This window comes from Henckelia pumila, chromosome 3 (assembly GCF_033568475.1).
Source record: "Henckelia pumila isolate YLH828 chromosome 3, ASM3356847v2, whole genome shotgun sequence".
Lineage (NCBI taxonomy): Eukaryota > Viridiplantae > Streptophyta > Magnoliopsida > Lamiales > Gesneriaceae > Henckelia > Henckelia pumila.
In genome coordinates, this window is record NC_133122.1 from 101,354,207 (window position 1) to 101,374,665 (window position 20,459).

The 20,459-nt window shown below is 39.6% G+C and overlaps 1 protein-coding gene across 1 annotated transcript; it reads right to left on the minus strand.

Moving 5' to 3' along the window:
* Positions 1–7,381: 7,381 nt before the first annotated feature.
* Positions 7,382–10,438, minus strand: LOC140889266 (uncharacterized). Its single transcript, XM_073296981.1, has 6 exons — positions 10,172–10,438; positions 9,724–9,978; positions 9,571–9,631; positions 9,408–9,528; positions 7,698–7,870; positions 7,382–7,443 (listed from the first exon to the last, which is right to left on the minus strand). Exons 1-6 carry the CDS (start codon positions 10,436–10,438, stop codon positions 7,382–7,384), a joined length of 939 nt encoding a protein of 312 aa, XP_073153082.1.
* Between the last annotated feature and the right edge of the window lie 10,021 nt (positions 10,439–20,459).

A 20,459-nucleotide genomic window follows, 5' to 3' on the forward strand; every position in this document is an offset into this window, starting at 1 on the left:
AAACAGCAATTAGCTCAACCAATCCAATATAAAACCGATCCATTCTCAACATGCATACATGACCAAAACGACATTCAAACATAACATGGTTCATAATACATGTAACGACAACCTTCAGTCCACGATACTCGCAGGATCGATACAACAGAAACGACGAGTTCGAATCTAAACATGCTATGAAACATAAAATAGATTGGCATGCTGATTCGACTTCTAAACCGAGTCTCACTTCTACTTATTGCCCTAGAATCTAACCATGCCTCTTCTGACTTGATCCTGCCCCACCTGTTGCCAAGTACACACACAAAACAAAGCAACAGCCGGATAACTCTGGTGAGAATGATATTCCCAGTTAAAACAACATAACAAGTAATACATGTAATAAGTCAACCACATGCTTGCAAGACAACATAATCAACACAAAACAAAAGATATGCATGTCTTTAAAACAGGTATATCAACTCTGATAAACAAGAGGTTGCTGCTCTGCTTTTGGGATCCCGAGTACGAGATCACGTAAACAACCCACCGACCCTCCCAATCAAGGTGGTGCCATGTATCCCACTCCTCTAGACTTTGAGAAACTATAATGAGTATGCTAGCACTAGGCGCAATGACTACGTCCTAGGCTACTCGACTATAGCTCCCAAACGTCTAACAAAAGGGTTGTTCTGCCCGTTGAAACGATAGTGCTGGCTCAATATGAATGCATATGAAAACATAAGGCATTTAGCCATAAAAATACAATCAAATAATCAACAAAATACAACTTCCACATACTAGAACAAGTATCGATGCAATATGTGATTTTAATGGAAACTCGAGAACCAACTGTCCCGAGTATGCTATCCCGCTAACGATGACTGTTTTTACCTTTCAATGCAAGTAGTTCCAACTCTGGATAAGCTACAATAAAAAGGTTATATCAGAAACTATACAACCTAACAACAATATCGGCTCAAGGTAATCTCTTTACCGATTCTTCGTCAAACTCTAGACGATCGACTGCTGCTTCTCTATCTCGACAACTCCAAACGAATCTGTATGGAGACAAAAGATGATCAACAACAACGAACAAACCCAATGCCCAAAGTTCTACAACTCAAACACGGTTCAAAATCCTCAAAACTCAAATCGGCGGCATAACGACTATAAATGATCAAACCGGAAATGCAGACAGCAGTTCAATATCGGTAACAACTCGAATCAATGCTAATACAACAATAACAAGGCAATTACAACACATCTCAAAACCTCTTTTTCGAAAATGGCTACAAAAAATCATAACAATTCCGAACGTCGCTCTATTTCAAAACCGACAGATAATAAACGATCAGAACTCTGTCAAGAACAACATACTCGAATCTCAATCGATTCTAACAACATCCGAAAAACAAAACGTATCTGATCGGAGAAATACATATGGTATAACGGAGCTCTCATTGTAGTGATCGCTAAACTAACTTCAGAAATAAATTCCAACGGCCGGATCGAGCTTGGACAGAAATCTGGAAGCTTGGAATGAGAAGGGTGCGGCTCTAATGGAGGATAACGAGTTGGGGAAGGTGATGGTGAGAGTGGACTAAGTCTACAAGTGTAGATAATATAACAATTTCAATATTTGCGTTTTAGTCCCTGAAATTTCCAAAATTTGCAAAATAGACCCTGATCAAAATTATGTCGGCTCGTGAACTCTGCAATCTCCGATTAACTCAAATAAACTCATTTAAGATAAAAATGGGGCATTACAATTCTCCCCCACTGAGAAGAGATTTCGTCCTCGAAATCAATAAGAATCATAACTTATAAGATAGAATAAAGAACTAAGGGCAGTAAGAAGAACTCACGTCATCCGAATAACTCAGGAAAACGTTGTCTCATGTTGGATTCTTTCTCCCAAGTCGCTTCCTCGACGCCATGATGGCTCCACTGCACTTTCACCAACGGAATCAACTTGGTTCTGAGTTGCTTCTCCTTCCGATCAAGGATTTGAATCGGTCGCTCGAAATAACTCAGAGTATCGTCTAACTCAACTACGTCAGGCTGAATAATATGAGAAGGATCTGGATGATACTTCCGCAGCATAGAGACGTGAAAAACGTCTTGAATACCAAATAAAGACGGAGGAAGTGCAAGTCTTTAGGGAAGATCGCCTATCTTCTCAAGAATCTCGTACGGCCCGATGAATCTCGGAGATAACTTTCCTCTCTTACCAAATCTAACCGTACCTCTGAAAGGAGAAATCTTAAGAAATACACGGTCTCCCTGCTCAAAACTCAGAGGTCTACGTCTGACATTCGCATACTTCGCCTGTCTATCTTGAGCTGACTTCATTCTCAACTGAATGATCTTAACTTGCTCTGCCATATCTCTAAGCATATCCGGTCCCAAATCAGGTGACTCGAACAAATCATCCCAAAACAAATGAGATCGGCACTTCTTGCCGTACAAAGCCTCAAAAGGCGCCATGCCGATACTCGCTTGGAAGCTGTTGTTGTAAGAAAACTCGACAAGAGGCAAAGAATCTTGCCAACTAGTTCCAAAGTCTAGCACTACTGCTCGAAGCATATCCTCTAACCTCTGGATAGTCCTTTCTGACTGTCCATCGGTCTGAGGATGATAAGCTGTACTCAGATGAAATCGAGTACCAAGTGCCTCCTGAAGACTGTGCCAAAAGTGCGACGTGAATCTAGGGTCTCTGTCTGAAACGATCGACTTCGGCACCCCATGAAATCTCACAACATTGCGAACATACAACCCATCCATCTGATCATGACGATAAGTCATCCTGCACGAAATAAAACAAGCAGACTTCATCAATCGGTCGATCACTACCCAAACAGCATCTCATCCTCGAACAGATAACGGTAGCTTCGTGACTGTGAGGCCTCGGTTCTAATATTCTATTCTTAAGATAATATAAACAATTATCATGCACCATCTATAAGATAAGGCAACAAATAATTTTTTTTTTTTTTTGATGAACAGTGCTGCGCTCGATCCTATAAAAGTCCAGGATCGAGCGCACCAAATTTTAAAACTCCCTGCCGAGAAAAAGCAGTGGGCCGTGCTCGATCCGGTAAAAAAGCCAGGATCGAGCGCACCATTTTGTGAAACTCTCTGCCTCGGAAATCATAGGGGTCGCGCTCGATCCTACAATAACCTAGGATCGAGCACACCCCCTTGCCCAGAAAATTTCAGAACATGGAATGCCTTTCCTTACAAACTCAATCCAATAAATAATTATAACAACATGCATTAATCCAAATTCAAACATAATCTCGACTACTCGATACAACAAGATACAGCCAAGGTTTGAGTCTAGTAATTACTTCAAAACATAACTAGATTCGCATGCATTACAAAACATCAAAAGTTCGAATACATTCGACTTCTAAAAAACCAAGCCTCACTTCTATCTCTCGATCCTCTATCCACGAGGTCTCTGACTGGTACCTTCCACACCTGTTGCCAAGTACACATACAACAAAGATAACAGCCGGATAATCCGGTGAGAATTGATATTCCCAGTAAAAGAGACTAACATGCTATCAAATAAACATATCAAGTCATAACATGAACTCATTCTTCATATAATCACTTAATCCAATCAAATGCTGAATTAAAATGATATGCATGTCATTAAAACTTCTGGATTATCAGACGCAGATAATCAAATGTAATTCTTCTTTCTTTCTTTCTTTGGTTTGGGATCCCGAGGTTAAAACATCCTACAATCACATCGACTTCCCTCTCGAGGTGGACGAGGCATATTTTAATCCTCTAGACTCCAGAGCATTATAGTGAGTTAAACAACGAAGTAGTAAATCGCCTACCAAGTCACTCGACTACAATCTCTAGATCGTCTAATTCAAAAGAATAATCAATTCGGCTCAATATGAATGCACATGAATCTAATGCATTCAAATAACAATTCAGACATATATTCAAATAAGCACATAAGCACATAGGCATGCAATATGTGATTTCTTCTAGGACACTCGAATCAATCCGGATTCGAGTTAATCGTCCTATACCATTCCAAAGTCATCTTATACCTTTCTTCGTGTTGTTCACCGTCGTCGATCTGTAAGACAACAATTCTCAATCAAAGTTCCTTCAATCAAAATCTATCCAAATCCATCGAGAAATAAAGAATAACATCGACACTATACCGGCTCAACTCTTCCAACTGATCAAAGCTGTAAGGCTCTCAACTTCCAGGACTTCAATTCAATCTATCAGAAGAAGTCATGGTGATCAAAATCGATATCAAACTCAAAACATAAAAACGGCGTTCAAACTTCAAACTGACGGCATAACGGCTATAACTGATCAAATCAAAAATGCAGCTTTGATAATCAAGGTTTTTCGAAAATAATAAGAAAAATCATAACAAATCCGATCGTCGTTAGATCTTTGAACCGTCTTAGATATACGATCACTGCTAACTCAAAATCATCCTCTCCAAGGATAAACAAATTCTAAAAACATCGAAAAACTCAAACTTCTCAGAATTAAGATATACTTACTTCCAAACGGAGCACTCGTCGCTGTGATCGTAGATATCAAGTCAGAAATCAATTCTATTGGACGAATTGAGCTAGAATCGAAATCACAAAGCTTGGAACTCACTTTGAGCGTCTTCCATGGAGGGAACACGGTTGAGAGGGTGATGGGGGAGACAATGAAAGATTCAAGGACTTAGTCAATCCTTAGATATTATTACAAACTTAATTTTTGCATTTCAGTCCCTGAAAATTCCAAAAATTGCAAAATAGACCCTGATAAGTAAAAGTTCGGCTCTCTAGTTCTGAAATCACGGAATAACTCAATAAGAATGGGGCGTTACAATTCTCCCCCTCTTAAATAAGATTTCGTCCTCGAAATCATCAATATCAACTCATAAGAAGATAATTAAGAATTCAGAATAGAATTAAGAACTCACATCAGATGAATAATTCAGGAAATCTCTGTCTCATGTCAGATTCTGTCTCTCAAGTCGCTTCTTTGACTCCGTGATGACTCCACTGAACTTTCACCAAAGGAATCAATTTGGTTCTGAGCTGTTTCTCCTTTCTATCAAGGATCTGAATCATTCTCTCGAAATAACTCAAAGTTTCATCAAGTTCGGCTTCGTCAGGCTGAAGAACATGTGAAGGATCGGGGTGATATTTCCTTAACATTGAGACGTGAAATACGTCGTGAATTCCAGATAAAGAAGGAGGAAGTGCTAATCGCTAGGCTAGATCGCCTATCTTCTGTAAAATCTCATACGGACCGATGAATCTAGGTGACAACTTCCCTCTCTTCCCAAATCTAACAGTACCTCTAAACGGAGAAATCTTCAAGAATACTCGGTCTCCCTGATCAAAAGATAGAGGTCTGCGATGGATATTTGCATACTTCGCTTGTCGGTCCTGAGCAGTCTTCATTCTCAACCGAATAATCTTCACCTACTCAGCCATATCCCAAATCATATCTGGTCCCAAGTCTGGGGACTCAGACATCCCATCCCAGTACAGAGGAGATCTGCACTTCTTTCCATACAACGCTTCAAAGGGTACCATTCCTATACTCGTCTGGAAGCTGTTGTTGTACGAAAACTCGACGAGAGGCAAAGAATCTTGCCAAGTATTGCCAAAGTCAAGCACCACTGCTCGTAACATATCCTCCAGAGTTTAAATTGTCCGCTCAGACTGACCGTCGGTCTGAGGATGATAAGCTGTACTCAAGTGCAAACGAGTACCAAGAGCTTCCTGTAGACTATGCCAGAAATGAGAAGTAAACCGAGGATCTCGGTCAGAAACAATCGATCTTGGTACCCCGTGCAATCTGACAATTTCTCTGACATACAAATCAGCCATCTGATCATGGCGGTACGTCATCCGATAAGGAATGAAGCAAGCAGACTTTGTCAACCTATCAATCACTACCCAAATAGCATCGTATCCTCGAACCGATCGGGGTAGTTTTGTGACGAAATCCATCGAAATGTGATCCCACTTCCATTCTGGAATAGACAGACTGTGAAAAAGCCCACCTGGTCTCTTTCTCTCGGCTTTAACCTGCTGACAGTTCAAACAATGGGATACAAACCTCACCACATCCTTCTTCAACTTCTTCCACCAGAACTGACTCTTCATGTCGTTATACATCTTTCGGCCTTCGGAATGAACACTGAACCGACTACAATGAGCCTCTCTCAGAATACGCTGTCTTAACTCATCAATCTCAGGCACAACAATACGGCTATTCACAAATAAAACATCATCTCTGACCTGAAACTCAGACTGGTGTCCTGATCTTACCTTCTCTATCGAATTCTGAATAATCTCATCTGATTTTTGTGCTTCTCTGATCGACACAAACAACTCTGGCTTGGCCTGAATTGCACAAACTCTGATCGGATTTCAATCTGACTCAAACTCCAACCCAGAAGTGAAACACCGATCGTCGAAAGAGATAAAGAGCAAAGCTTGCGACATTCCCCAGATAATACTTAATCTCGCAGTCGAAGTCCTTCAACAAATCTAGCCATCTTCTCTGTCTCATATTCAATTCTGACTGCGAAAACAAGTACTTCAGACTCTTATGGTCAGAAAAGATCTCGAAAGACTCACCGTAGAGATAGTGACGCCAGATCTTCAAGGCAAAAATAATAGCAGAGAGTTCAAGATCATGAACTGGATAGCGAGTCTCGTGCGGTTTCAACTGCCTCGACGCATATTCTATCACGTGCTTCTTCTGCATAAGAACACATCCGAGACCTAGATGAGAAGCATCGCAATAAACTGTGAATCCTCCAGAACCAGATGGAATAGAAAGAATCAGAGCACTGGTTAATCTCTTCTTTAACTCAACAAAACTGGCTTCAAAATCATCTGTCCACAGAAAAAGAGCATTCTTCTGAGTCAGTTGGGTAATAGGCTTCGCAATAGAAGAAAAACCCTGAATAAATCTGCGATAGTACCCTGCTAAACCCATAAAGCTAAGGATCTCAGGCACCGAAGTCGGCCTTCGCCAGTTCATCACTGCTTCTATCTTGCTGGGATCAACAGTAATCCCCTCTCCTGAAATAATGTGCCCCAGAAAGACAACTCTATCAAGCCAAAACTCACACTTCGAAAGCTTGGCGAATAACTGTTCTGTCCTCAAAATCTGCAAAACTGTTCTCAGATGCTCTTCATGCTCGGCACGACTCTTAGAATAGATTAAGATATCATCAATGAAAATAATCACAAACTCATCAAGAAAACACTGAAAGATTCGGTTTATCAATCCCATAAAGACTGCTTGGGCGTTCGTCAAACCGAAAGGCATGACAAGAAATTCAAAATGTCCATACCTTGTCCTAAATGCGTTCTTAGGAACATCCTCTTCAAGAACTCTCAGCTGGTGATATCCCGATCTCAAATATATCTTTGAATAAATACACGAACCCTGTAATTGATCAAAAAGATCATCTATACGAGGTAAAGGATACCTGTTCTTAACTGTCGCCTGATTCAGTTGGCGGTAGTCGATGCAGGGTCTTATAGAGTCATCCTTCTTTCTCACAAACAGAACAGGAGCACCCCAAGGCGACACACTCGGTCTAATGTATCCCTTGGAAATCAAATCTTCCAATTGCTCCTTCAGTTCTTTCAATTCGATCGGGGCCATTCGATACGGAGCTTTCGAAATTGGTTGAGTACCTGTCGTCAAATCAATGTCGAATTCAATCTTCCTAATCGGTGGCAATCCCGGAATTTCATCTGCAAACACATCAGGGAATTCCCTAACCACTGGTATATCGTTCAGCTCAGGGTTAGACTTCAGAATATTGATCGCAAAAACAAGAAATCCTTCGGCTCCTCTATGTAATAATCTAGTCATAGATAAGACAGATATCAAAGGAATTTTAGAACGAGAACCCTTACCAAAGAATCTCCATTCATCTGCCATATCTGCTCTGAACTGAACTACCTTCTAAAAATAGTCCACGGTAGCCCTGTACTCAGTCAACACGTCTATTCCCAAAATGCAGTCAAAATCAGACAGACTAAGTACAATAAAGTCACACTCAATCGAATTCCCATCAAAACTCAACTCGCAGTTCTTAACCAAATTCTTTGTGTAGTGACCCACAATTAATCAAGGTAATTAAGGAAATTAATTACTGAAGTGGATCGGAAGCTCCGAAGCACAGATCGGAAGCTCCGATCGGGATCGGACATTCCGTTGGAGGATCGGACGTACCGTTCTGGCTAGGGCTGGCGTCATCACCGACATCAGCAAGATGACATCACTGCTTATGCACGTGAGGTGACATCGGACGTTCCGATGTCACGATCGGATGCTCCGTTCACGATCGGACGTTCCGATGAGGGATCGGACATTCCGATCGCCGTCTATAAATAAAGGGTCCGAGCCCTCATTCTGTGCACCGATTTCCCCTCCTTTCCTCTGTTTTTTGAACCTTCTTACTTAGATCTACGGAGTTCTAGGCATACTATTGGGAATTCGGAAGTTGCCTAGCGATCCCGGCGTCGTAGCGGAGGTGTGCCTAAGTTTTGAGGCGATTCTACACCAGCGGGCTGATGACGGACTAAGGTATAATTTGGCTTCCTAAAAATATTTAGGAGTATGAAATAGCTTAGTTAAGGCTTTTAGAGCGTTTATAGTGATGCATGGACTTTTGCATGTGTAGACGCAGTAGAGCAGACTTGTAGGCTTTGGACCTAGATGGGTGTGCTAGGAGTTGACCTGCAGTGTTAGAGGTACGTAAGTACTGACCGAGATAGCCGGCATGATATTTATACATGTGTGTGTGATGCATGATGTATGTGCTGTATTGGCTATGTTTTACTGTTTTTAGCACATGCATATGTTTTTACGGAGACTGCATCGGGTATGATGTAAGTCATGACAGTTTCCATCAGTCGAGGCGATTCTTCCTGAGGATTCGTGTCTTGGGAATATACGAGTACCACACGGATTCGCTCTCTTGCCCGGTACTGTGTATTCCAGGCACCATGAGTAAAGTGATTTAACCCTGATTTTTAAAGTCTTGTGCATGCTCATATTTGTATTTATATCATTGCTTCCGTATTGAGCGTAGTCGCCCACGCCCTTTATGTTTCATGTTTTGGGACACCTTGTGGTGGGTCAGGTCTGAGGCTGGACAGTCCCGGTGGTTCCCAGCAGGGTTGAGGTTGCTACCGTGCAGAGGTAGTTTGTTAGGGATTCTGATACCCTAATTTCGATTTGGTTGTATAAAGAATTATACACTGTTTCTATCGTCGGTTGTATTCTGCCGATTGGATTTGTTGTACTTTGGAATTATCCGCTATTTAATGCTTTAATTATTGTTTCTTGCGCTAATCACTCTGATTAGGTAGTGGATTCGGGTAGGGTCGCTATACTTTGACACAATACCTCCACCCAAAGGTGAAGTAACAGATACAAAAGTAGACATAGGCTCAACAGGCAAGGCATGCATCACAATAAAGTTCTCAGATAAGAAAGAATGAGATGCACCTGTATCTATCAGAATAAATGCAGGATAACCAAAAATCTTACAGTTACCTGTAATCACATCATTCGGTGTAGCTTGAGCCTCATCTTCGTTCAGAGCAAACACTCTAGCCTGTGGTCGGGAAGGTTGGTTCGAACTTTGATTACCTCCCTGACGGTTCTGCTATTGTGGTTGGAAGGAGTGAACTGCAGTAGCCTGCCTACCAGGCTGAGATGACTGTCAAGAGGTATTCCCACTCTGAGTCTGGTCAGAACCTTTCTGAGGACACTGTCTCGCATAATGTCCTGTCTGTTGACAGATGTAGCAGTTCCCAAAAATTCCTCTGCATTGCTCATTGGAGTGCCGTCCTCCACACTTGCTACACAAAGCTCCAGAAGATCCTGAACCCTGTCCAGAACTGAACTGTTTTGAGCCACTCGAGCTCGAAGAAGTGCTTCCCGACTTCTTGAACTATTTCCCTTTGGGACAGAAATACTTCTTCTTGCTACCACCACTGCTACCACCCTCAATCATCTGCTGTTGATTCTGATACTGCCTCTGCTACTGCTGTTGAGGCTGGTACTGATTCTCCCTCTTTCTCATCAGTCCTGCTTCCGCTCCCTTAGCCTGATCCATCGCATCAGAAAAATTATCTGGCCTCCCAGTATTTACCAGAATGAAGATGTCAAGGTGCAACCCATTAATGAACTGGTCTGCTTTCGCCTCCTCGTTGTCGGCAATATGCGGAGCGAACCTCAACAAACTGTCAAACTTTGAAACATAATCCTCAATACTCATGCTACCTTGCCTCAAATTTTCGAACTTGGCACCTTTATCCTTTTGATAGGAAACCGGAAAGAATCTCTTATAGAACTCTGCTCTGAAAAGTGCCCAAGTAATTATCGTACCTTTATTCTCTTTGGATCTTTTGGTAGTCATCCACCAACTCTTTGCCACTCCCTATAGTTGATGAATTACCAGTCTAGTTCTGCGGTCATCCGAGTAGTCAAGCGACTCTAAGAGCTGATCAATATCCTCCAACCAACTCTCGCAATTGACCGGCTAAATTGGTGTGATATAAATCTACTGGCAAGCGTACCAGGTCAAGTAATAGTAAAGTGGACAGAGAGTCCAAGTATCGATCCCATAGGGACTGCAGTCAATTCTCAAGAATTAATTATTTTACTTAATCTAGACAAAATAATAGAAGGATTTTGAATTAAATAAAATAAGAATATAAAATAAAAACTGATTAATAAATAAGAATAAAAATAACTGAAGATAAAAATAATTAAGACAAAGACAACCAAGACACACGTAGGTACCGAACAAATCACGTAACATGTAGTCGATTCAGGACTCAGATTTAATCTTAATTCACGGGAATTCTCCTAATTTGTTCAAAGGTCTATTTCTAGAACAATCAAACCTATTCAAATATTGATGAACTAATCTTTCGTAATTCTAATCAAATTTTAATGCATTAAATATTTGTGAAAATTCAGTTTACACCTAAACCGCACACTGAAATCGAATTCTATTTCTAGTCGGTTTTACAATATGTTAATTATCAAAGTGATCAAAATCAAAACTTCTTCTGTCGATTTGGAATTGATTAACATGCAAGAAAACAGTTGATCAGACTATTCACAAGACAAATATAAATCTGACAATCAATAAAATAAAATCAACTCTAAAAAATCCCAAAAAAACATCCAAGTTTTCTACATAAATTTTTTCGGCCCAATCACGCCGTCTTGGTTGAAAATAAACTACTCAATAATTAAAAACAATAATTCAAAAATAAAAATAAAAAGAAGAAAAGAAAGAAGAAATCTTCTCTCCCAAGACTTGTAGCCGCCTCCTCTGTGTTGTGCGCGTTCTGGAACTTCGGAACACATATGACCCCCGAACACGCGCGCGCGCGCGCAACACATAAAAACAGAGGCCTGGACACGAAACTTGCGCGCGCGCGAGCTTGATTCTCGCGCGCACGCAGTACAAAAATTCTGCACCGAGCGACGATTTTCAAAAATTCATATCTAAAGATCTAGCCGTCGGATTGAGCTGAAATTTGGACATAAGCTTTCAAACATCTTAAATTTAATCTGAACGGTGAAGATTGGATTTGGAGCTCTCTAAAATTAAATTTGATTTTTTGAACAAAGCTGGTCCGTAATTCACTCTTCAAAAATATATTTTCCTACAAAATTAACCCAAGGAGTGAAATACACACACATGCACTAAAACAAATAAAAATACATAAAAATAATATGAATGCACACAAAATAGACATAAAAATAACATGAAATAATGCATACAAAATGCACTAATCAACACCCCCATACTTAACTCTTGCTCGCCCTCGAGCAAGACATGCAAAAACAAAATGCAAACAAAAACATAAGTAAGGACAATTCATAAATGTGCAAAGCCTCTGAGAAGTTTAATCACAAAACAAAAAACACAGACATGCTCTCAACTTTTCATAATACATCTTCGGTTTAACGTGAACGTGTGTGTGTGAAATGTCATTCCAGTTTCATATAACTTAGACCGAATTCGTTTCAAAACTGCTTGGCGACCTATGACAAATCAGTGCAAGTTTCACTCTTCAAGTGCCCATTCCTTCCAACGACCTCTAGACTAAACCCACCTCCCTTGAGATAATGAATTACACACCTCCGGATTTTGCACCCGGTATTGCATTAGCCCCAATAATTACCCGCTGACTTAGCTATAACTGGTTAGGATACGAAAAATCATTCTATTTTTTCTTTCTAATCCCCTCGTCTATAGCCCGGATGGAGCATCAATCCCATTGAATCCGCATACTTAGCCTTAAATTTAATTTTTTTTAATTTTTTTTTAGGATTTTAATCCTTTCAAGGTCCGGATGGAATTGTATATAAATTTTTTCTAGGTGAGCCCAAGATCATAAGTGTAAACTAGAGCCTCATCAAAATTCATAGAACACAATCAAGATCCACAAACCACCTATTGCCGTGCAATGGTCAAACAGATAGAAACTTCATCAAATCTTTCGCTACAATTCACTGGTCTAACATTAGTGCTTAAAAATATTCACGGTTCAACCTATAGTTTCTCATGTCCAGTCAAGAGCAAAATTTTTTCAAAAATCCATTTTTTTCAAATAAACTTCATCATCATTGGCTATTATGATTCATCCTACTCATAACAATGCAAACAACAACAAAAATAAACTGTATGCAAAGAAATACGAAACACGACAGATGCAACACAAACACATAGACAATGCAATACTAGTCTACCCCCCCATACTTATCCAAAACATTGTCCTCAATGCTTCAGAACAATGAACAGAATGCATAACAAACCCACAAATGCAAAGACAAACAAAAACATAATGAGAAAAAAAATAACACTCCCCTGGTTTTCGATGCATCCTCTTCCTTCTTGATAGTATCAGCTGGGACAGCAGTAGCAGATTGTATATATCGGCAGGCACGACCAACTGGCATGGGAAATAAACAAAAATCAAACAAAAACAAAAACAAAAACCAAAAATAAAATAAAAAGCAAAAATAAAGAACACTGGGTTGCCTCCCAGTCAGCGCTAAATTTATAGTCTAATGCCCGACTATGCAGAAGCAACCATCAAAGAGCGGTTGCCGCCCATAGTAAGAATCATACAACTCTACGTATGGGTGTTGATTTCCTTCACCCTCAAGCTTGGCGTGATATATACTTTGTAAGCTCGTCGGTCCAACAACACTTGTTCTGAAATTTTTCTTTTGGAAGGAGACTCAGAATCTAGGCTGAAGGTCATAGAGGATGGAATACTGTGGGATTGACGTCAATGGCAAGAAAGTATATTCTAACGGTGTACATGGAACGACCACTGATGAGGTAAAATCTCTCTCCTTGAATGGTTCTTCCTCCTCCACTATCATGTTTGGCTCATCCTTACAAGAAGATTCCTCAAAAATGATTTCTTCATGCTCTGGCTCAGTTACTTCACTCAATTGGCAGATATCCAAAATTGGTTCTCTAATAAGCGCAATCTGTTCATCCAAAAGACTTATGCAGCTTTCTAAAAATTGATTTGTCTCTGTCTGTTGCCGCAAAAAATTCTCCAACTGAGCCACATAATCTTCGGAATGCCCTATACACTCTTCTTGATGCTCTGGTGGTTGGTTCGCAAAATTTTTAGAGTTGATATCTGGAGGATATTGGTGACTCCAATCCTGCAGTGAAGGATCACAATGCCAATGGTAGTCAAAATCTGCCATATCGTTCAACAAGTGCATCACACTGTCTTCATCTCTTCTTAACAATTGACTGCCAGTAGCCAGAGCTCCAGAATCTACCCAACTTCTTGTAATCTCATCCAAACCACCATAAAAAATTTTAGTGAGGGTGTAAGTCGAAAACTGATGGCATTGAAATTTGTTCGCCAAATCATTGAATCTCCCCCAAGCAGCATAGAAAGGCTCCAAGTATTGTTGGCCAAATCTTGTGAACACCTGTCGATGGTCCATCTCCAAGTACCTCACAAGCAAAAGAGAATAAAATTAAAATTAAAATAAATAATTAAACAAATGCAAGAAAAAAAAAATCTAGTCTCAAGCAAATAATCTATCCTAATATTAACTAAACAGTCCCCGGAAACGGCGCCAAAAACTTGACCGGCTAAATCGGTGTGATATAAATCTACTGGCAAGCGTACCAGGTCAAGTAATAGTAAAGTGGACAGAGAGTCCAAGTATCGATCCCACAGGGACTGCAGTCAATTCTCAAGAATTAATTATTTTACTTAATCTAGACATAATAATAGAAGGATTTTGAATTAAATAAAATAATAATATAAAATAAAAAATGATTAAGAAATAAGAATAAAAATAACTGAAGATAAAAATAATTAAGACAAAGACAACCAAGACACACGTAGGTACCGAACAAATCACGTAACATGTAGTCGATTCAGGACTCAGATTTAATCTTAATTCACGCGAATTCTCCTAATTTGTTCAAAGGTCTATTTCTAGAACAATCAAACTTATTCAAATATTGATGAACTAATCTTTCGTAATTCTAATCAAATTTGAATGCATTAAATATTTATGAAAATTCAGTTTACACCTAAACCGCACACTGAAACCGAATTTTATTTCTAGTCGGTTTTACAATATGTTAATTATCAGAGTGATCAAAATCAAAAACTTCTCTGTCGATTTGGAATTGATTAACATGCAAGCAAACAGTTGATCAGACTATTCACAAGACAAATATAAATCTGACAATCAATAAAATAAAATCAACTCTAAAAAATCCCAAACAAACATCCAAGTTTTTTACATAAATTTGTTCGGCCCAATCACGCCGTCTTGGTTGAAAATAAACTACTCAATAATTAAAAACAATAATTCAAAAATAAAAATAAAAAGAAGAAAAGAAAGAAGAAATCTTCTCTCCCAAGCCTTGTAGCCGCCTCCTCTGTGTTGTGCGCGTTCTGGAACTTTGGAACACATATGACCTCCGAACACGCGCGCGCTCGCGCGCAACACATAAAAACAGAGGCCTGGACACGAAACTCGCGCGCGCGCAGTACAAAAATTCTGCACCGAACGATGATTTTCAAAAATTCATATCACAAGATCTAGCCGTCAGATTGAGCTGAAATTTGGACAAAAGCTTTCAAACATCTTGAAATTTAATCTGAACGGTAAAGATTGGATTTGGAGCTTTCTAAATTTAAATTTGATTTTTTGAACAAAGCTGGTCCGTAATTCACTCTTCAAAAATATATTTTCCTATAAAATTAACCCAAGGAGTGAAATATACACACATGCACTAAAACACATAAAAATACATAAAAATAATATGAATGCACGCAAAATAGACATAAAAGTAACATGAAATAATGCATACAAAATGCACTTATCAGCAATCGACCGGATTCTCCTTCCCATTCAAATACGGCGGCCTAAAAGATTGGAACCTCTTCAGTAAGGCTTCCATAGGCGTGATCGAATCATCCATCTGTACCACCGCTCTATTACCCAGAACCAACGGAGGATTCGTAACCGGTGGAGTTTCTGTCGTAGGGATAATTTTTGGAGTATTCATGTCTAGCCTTCTTCGAGTACCCATCTGAAATGACAGGGTTAAAACACGGATAATTCAATTCACATCTCATCATTTTAGTGTCTCAAAACCTCTGATCTTCTTATTCGATTCAAAGATGGAACTCAGATCAAATGCATGAATACAGTTCATATCTCAATTAACTCATGCTTTATTATTTAAATCACCGAGTCAAGTAATTCAAATAATTTTCAATCAATAAAGCATGCTCGCATATTCTTTAATCAGAGAATTAATCAAGCACATGCGAGAAATTAAGGTCAAGCGGACTCGATCTTCCCCGCTCACTTTTAGAACAAAATCCAGGAACTTATCTCTCTGATACCACTTAATGTGATGCCTCGGTTCTAATCTTCTATTCTTAAGCTAATATAAACAATTATCATGCACCATCTATAAGATAAGGCAACAAATAAAAAAAAAATTATTTTTCTGATGAACAGTGCTGCGCTCGATCCTATAAAAGTCCAGGATCGAACACACCAAATTTTAAAACTCCCTGCCGAGAAAAAGCAGTGGGCCGCGCTCGATCCGGCAAAAAGCCAGGATCGAGCGCACCATTTTGTGAAACTCTCTGCCTCAGAAATCACAGGGGCCATGCTCGATCCTGCAATAACCTAGGATCGAGCGCACCCCCTTGCCCAGAAAATTTCAGAACATGGAATGCCTTTCCTTACAAACTCAATCCAATCAATAATCATAACAACATGCATTAATCCAAATTCAAACATAATCTCGACTACTCGATACAACAAGATACAGCCAAGGTTTGAGTCTAGTAATTACTTCAAAACATAACTAGATTCGCATGCATTACAAAACATCAAAAGTTCGAATACATTCGACTTCTAAAAAACCAAGTCTCACTTCTATCTCTCGATCCTCTATCCATGAGGTCTCTGACTTGTACCTGCCCCACCTGTTGCCAAGTACACATACAACAAAGACAACAGCCGGATAATCCGGTGAGAATTGATATTCCCAGTAAAAGAGACTAACATTCTATCAAATAAACATATCAAGTCATAACATGAACTCATTCTTTATATAATCACTTATTCCAATCAAATGATGAATTAAAATGATATGCATGTCTTTAAAATTTCTGAATTATCAGACTCAGATAATCAAATGTAATTCTTCTTTCTTTCATTCTTCGGTTTGGGATCCCGAGGTTAAAACATCCTACAACCACACCGACTTCCCTCTCGAGGTGGACGAGGCATATTTTAATCCTCTAGACTCCATAGCAGTATAGTGAGTTAAACAACGAAGTAGTAAATCGCCTACCAAGTCACTCAACTACAATCTATAGATCGTCTAATTCAAAAGAATAATCAATTCGGCTCAATATGAATGCACATGAATCTAATGCATTCAAATAACAATTCAGACATATATTCAAATAAGCACATAAGCACATAGATATGCAATATGTGATTTCTTCTAGGACACTCGAATCAATCCGGATTCGAGTTAATCGTCATATACCATTCCAAAGTCATCTTATACCTTTCTTCATGTTGTTCACCGTCGTCGATCTGTAAAACAACAATTCTCAATCAAAGTTCCTTCAATCAAAATCTATCCAAATCCATCGAGAAATAAAGAATAACATCGACACTATACCGACTCAACTCTTCCAACTGATCAAAGCTGTAAGGCTCTCAACTTCCAGGACTTCAGCTCAATCTATCAAAAGAAGTCATAATGATCAAAATTGATACCAAACTCAAAACATCAAAACGACGTTCAAACTTCAAACTGACGACATAATGGCTATAACTAATCAAACCGAAAATGCAGACAGCAAAACAACAACTCAATAAACTCATTCCAATCCTCAAACCTCAATTCCAACACAATCCCAACACAGCACAAAATCAAGGTTTTTCGAAAATAATAAGAAAAATCATAAAAAATCCGATCGTCGTTAGATCTTCGAACCGTCTTAGATATACGATCACTGCTAACTCAAAATCATCCTATCCGAGTACAAACAAATTTCGAAAACATCGAAAAACTCAAAATTCTCAGAATTAAATTATACTTACTTCCAAACGGAGCACTCGTCGCTGTGATCGTAGATATCAAGTCAGAAATCAATTCTATCGGATCGATTGAGCTAGAATCAAAATCACAAAGCTTGGAGCTCACTTTGAGCGTCTTCCATGGAGGGAACTCGGTTGAGAGGGTGATGGGGGAGACAATGAAAGATTCAAGGGCTTAGTCAATCCTTAGATATTATTACAAACTCAATTTTTGCATTTCAGTCCCTAAAAATTCTAAAAATTGCAAAATAGACCCTGATAAGTAAAAGTTCGGCTCTCTAATTCTGAAATCACGAAATAAATCAATAAGTTCAATTAAGATAAAAACGGGACGTTACAGTGACAAAATCCATAGAAATGTGATCCCATTTCCATTCAGGAACAGATAGACTGTGCATCAGACCACCGGGTCGCCTCCGTTCTGCTTTCACTTGATGGCAGTTCAAACATCGAGATACAAACCTCGCAACATCTCTCTTCATTCTCTTCCACCAAAACTGATTCTTCAGATCGTTATACATCTTACGGCCTCCAGGATGAACACTGAACCGACTGCAATGAGCCTCTCGGAGAATACGCTGCCTCAACTCCGAAATATCAGGCACAACAATATGGTTATTCACAAACAAAACATCATCTCTAACCTGGAATTCAGACTGATACCCAGATCTGACTTTCTCCAGTGAAACCTGAATGCCCGGATCAGACTTCTGTGCTTCTTTGATCACCATAAACAACTCCGGCTCGGCTTGAATAGCAAACACTCTGATAGCCTTCCTATCTATTTCAAACCCCAAACCAGAAGTGCAACAAGAATCGATCAACTGAGAAACACCGATAGTAGAAAGAGATAAAGAACAAAGTTTTTGGCTCAAGGCATCTGCAACTGCATTGGACTTTCCCGGATAATACTTGATTTCGTAGTCGAAATCTTTCAAAAAATCTAACCATCTTCTCTGTCTCATATTCAGGTCTGCCTGTGAAAACAAGTACTTAAGACTCTTATGGTCAGAAAAAATCTCGAAAGACTCACCATAAAGATAGTGACGCCAGATTTTCAGAGCAAAGACGATCGCAGCTAGTTCAAGATCATGAATCGGATAACGAGTCTCGTGCGGTTTCAGCTGCCTCGATGCATACGCTATCACATGCTTATGCTGCATAAGAACACATCCCAAGCCACAGTTAGAAGCATCACAATAGACTGTGAAACCTCCAGTACCTTTCGGAATAGAAAGAATCGGAGAACTGGTCAGTCTCCTCTTTAGATCAACAAAGCTAGCCTCATAATCTGCAGTCCAGATAAAAGACGCATTCTTATGAGTCAGCTGGGTAATCGTCTTGGCAATAGACGAGAAAACTTCTATGAATTGGCGATAATAACCAGCTAAGCCCATGAAGATTTGGATCTCAGGTACTGATGTCGGTCTAGGACAATTCATAACCGCTTCAATCTTGCTGGGATCGACAGAAATCCCATCACCTGAAATAATATGACCGAGAAAGACAACTCGATCCAACCAGAATTCACATTTAGATAGTTTGCAAACAACTTCTCAACTTGCAAAATCTGCAAGATGATTCTCAAGTGTTCTGCATGGTCAGTACGGTTTTTCGAATAGATAAGAATATCATCGATGAAGATAATGACGAACTCATCTAAATAGCGATGAAAGATACAGTTCATTAAACCCATAAAAACCGCTGGAGCGTTAGTCAAACCGAACGGCATGACTATAAACTCGAAATGACCATACCTTGTTCTGAATGCGGTCTTAGGAACATCTTCCTCTCGCACTCTCAGCTGGTGATAATCTGATCTCAGATCAATCTTCAAATAGACAGAAGAACCCTGCAGCTGATCAAAAAGGTCATCTATTCGGGGTAAAGGATACATGTTCTTGGCTGTAGCCTGATTCAGCTGACGATAGTCGATACAGAGCCATATAGAACCATCCTTATTCCGAACAAAAAGAACAAGAGCACCCCAAGGTGATACACTAGGTCTGATGTATCCCTTAGCAATCAAGTCCTCAAGTTGCTCCTTCAACTCTTTTAGTTCAATAGGTGTCATACGATAAGGAGCTTTGGAAATAGGTTGATTACCTGGCACTAAGTCAATGCTGAATTCGATCTCTCGAATAGGCGGCAATCCAGGAACATCTTCTGGGAACACATCAGCAAAATCTCTAACTACTGGTATATCAACCAATTCAGGGCTAGATTTCAGTACATCAACTGCATACACAAAAAATCCTTCTGCACCTCTCTGCAACAAACGAGTCATAGATAACACTGAAATCAAAGGAATTCTAGATCGACAACCCTTACCAAAGAATTTACACTCGTTTACCATTTCAGGTTTGAACCTGACAACTTTCAGAAAACAATCGACTGTTGCCCTGTACTTGGTTAAAGCATCTATACCGACTATACAATCAAAATCTGACAGTCCAAGCACTATACAGTCGAACTCTAATAGATTCCCCTCAAAACAGAGTTCACAGTTCCTGACTATTCTTACAGAAACAATTCCTCCACCCAAAGGTGAAGTAACAGCTACTACAGTAGGTAACAACTTAGTAGGCAAAGCATGCAATAACACAAATTTCTCAGAGATAAAGGAATGAGAAGCACCTGTATCTATCAAAACATGAGCAGAATAACCGAAAATCGAACAGTTACCTGCTATAACATCATCTGGTGCTGCCTGAGCCTGATCCTCTGTCAAAGCAAAGACTCGTGCTTGTTGTCTCGGAGGCTGGTTCACACTAGAGTTA

Coding starts and splice junctions, on each gene's coding strand:
- LOC140889266 (XM_073296981.1), bottom strand. CDS start 10,438: ATGACTACCAAAAGATCCAAAGAGAATAAAGGTACGATAATTACTTGG. Junction 9,979..10,171: donor ACCTTGACATCTTCATTCTG/GTAAATACTGGG, acceptor TCTGTCCCAAAG/GGAAATAGTTCAAGAAGTCG. Junction 9,632..9,723: donor TTGACAGTCATCTCAGCCTG/GTAGGCAGGCTA, acceptor TCCCGACCACAG/GCTAGAGTGTTTGCTCTGAA.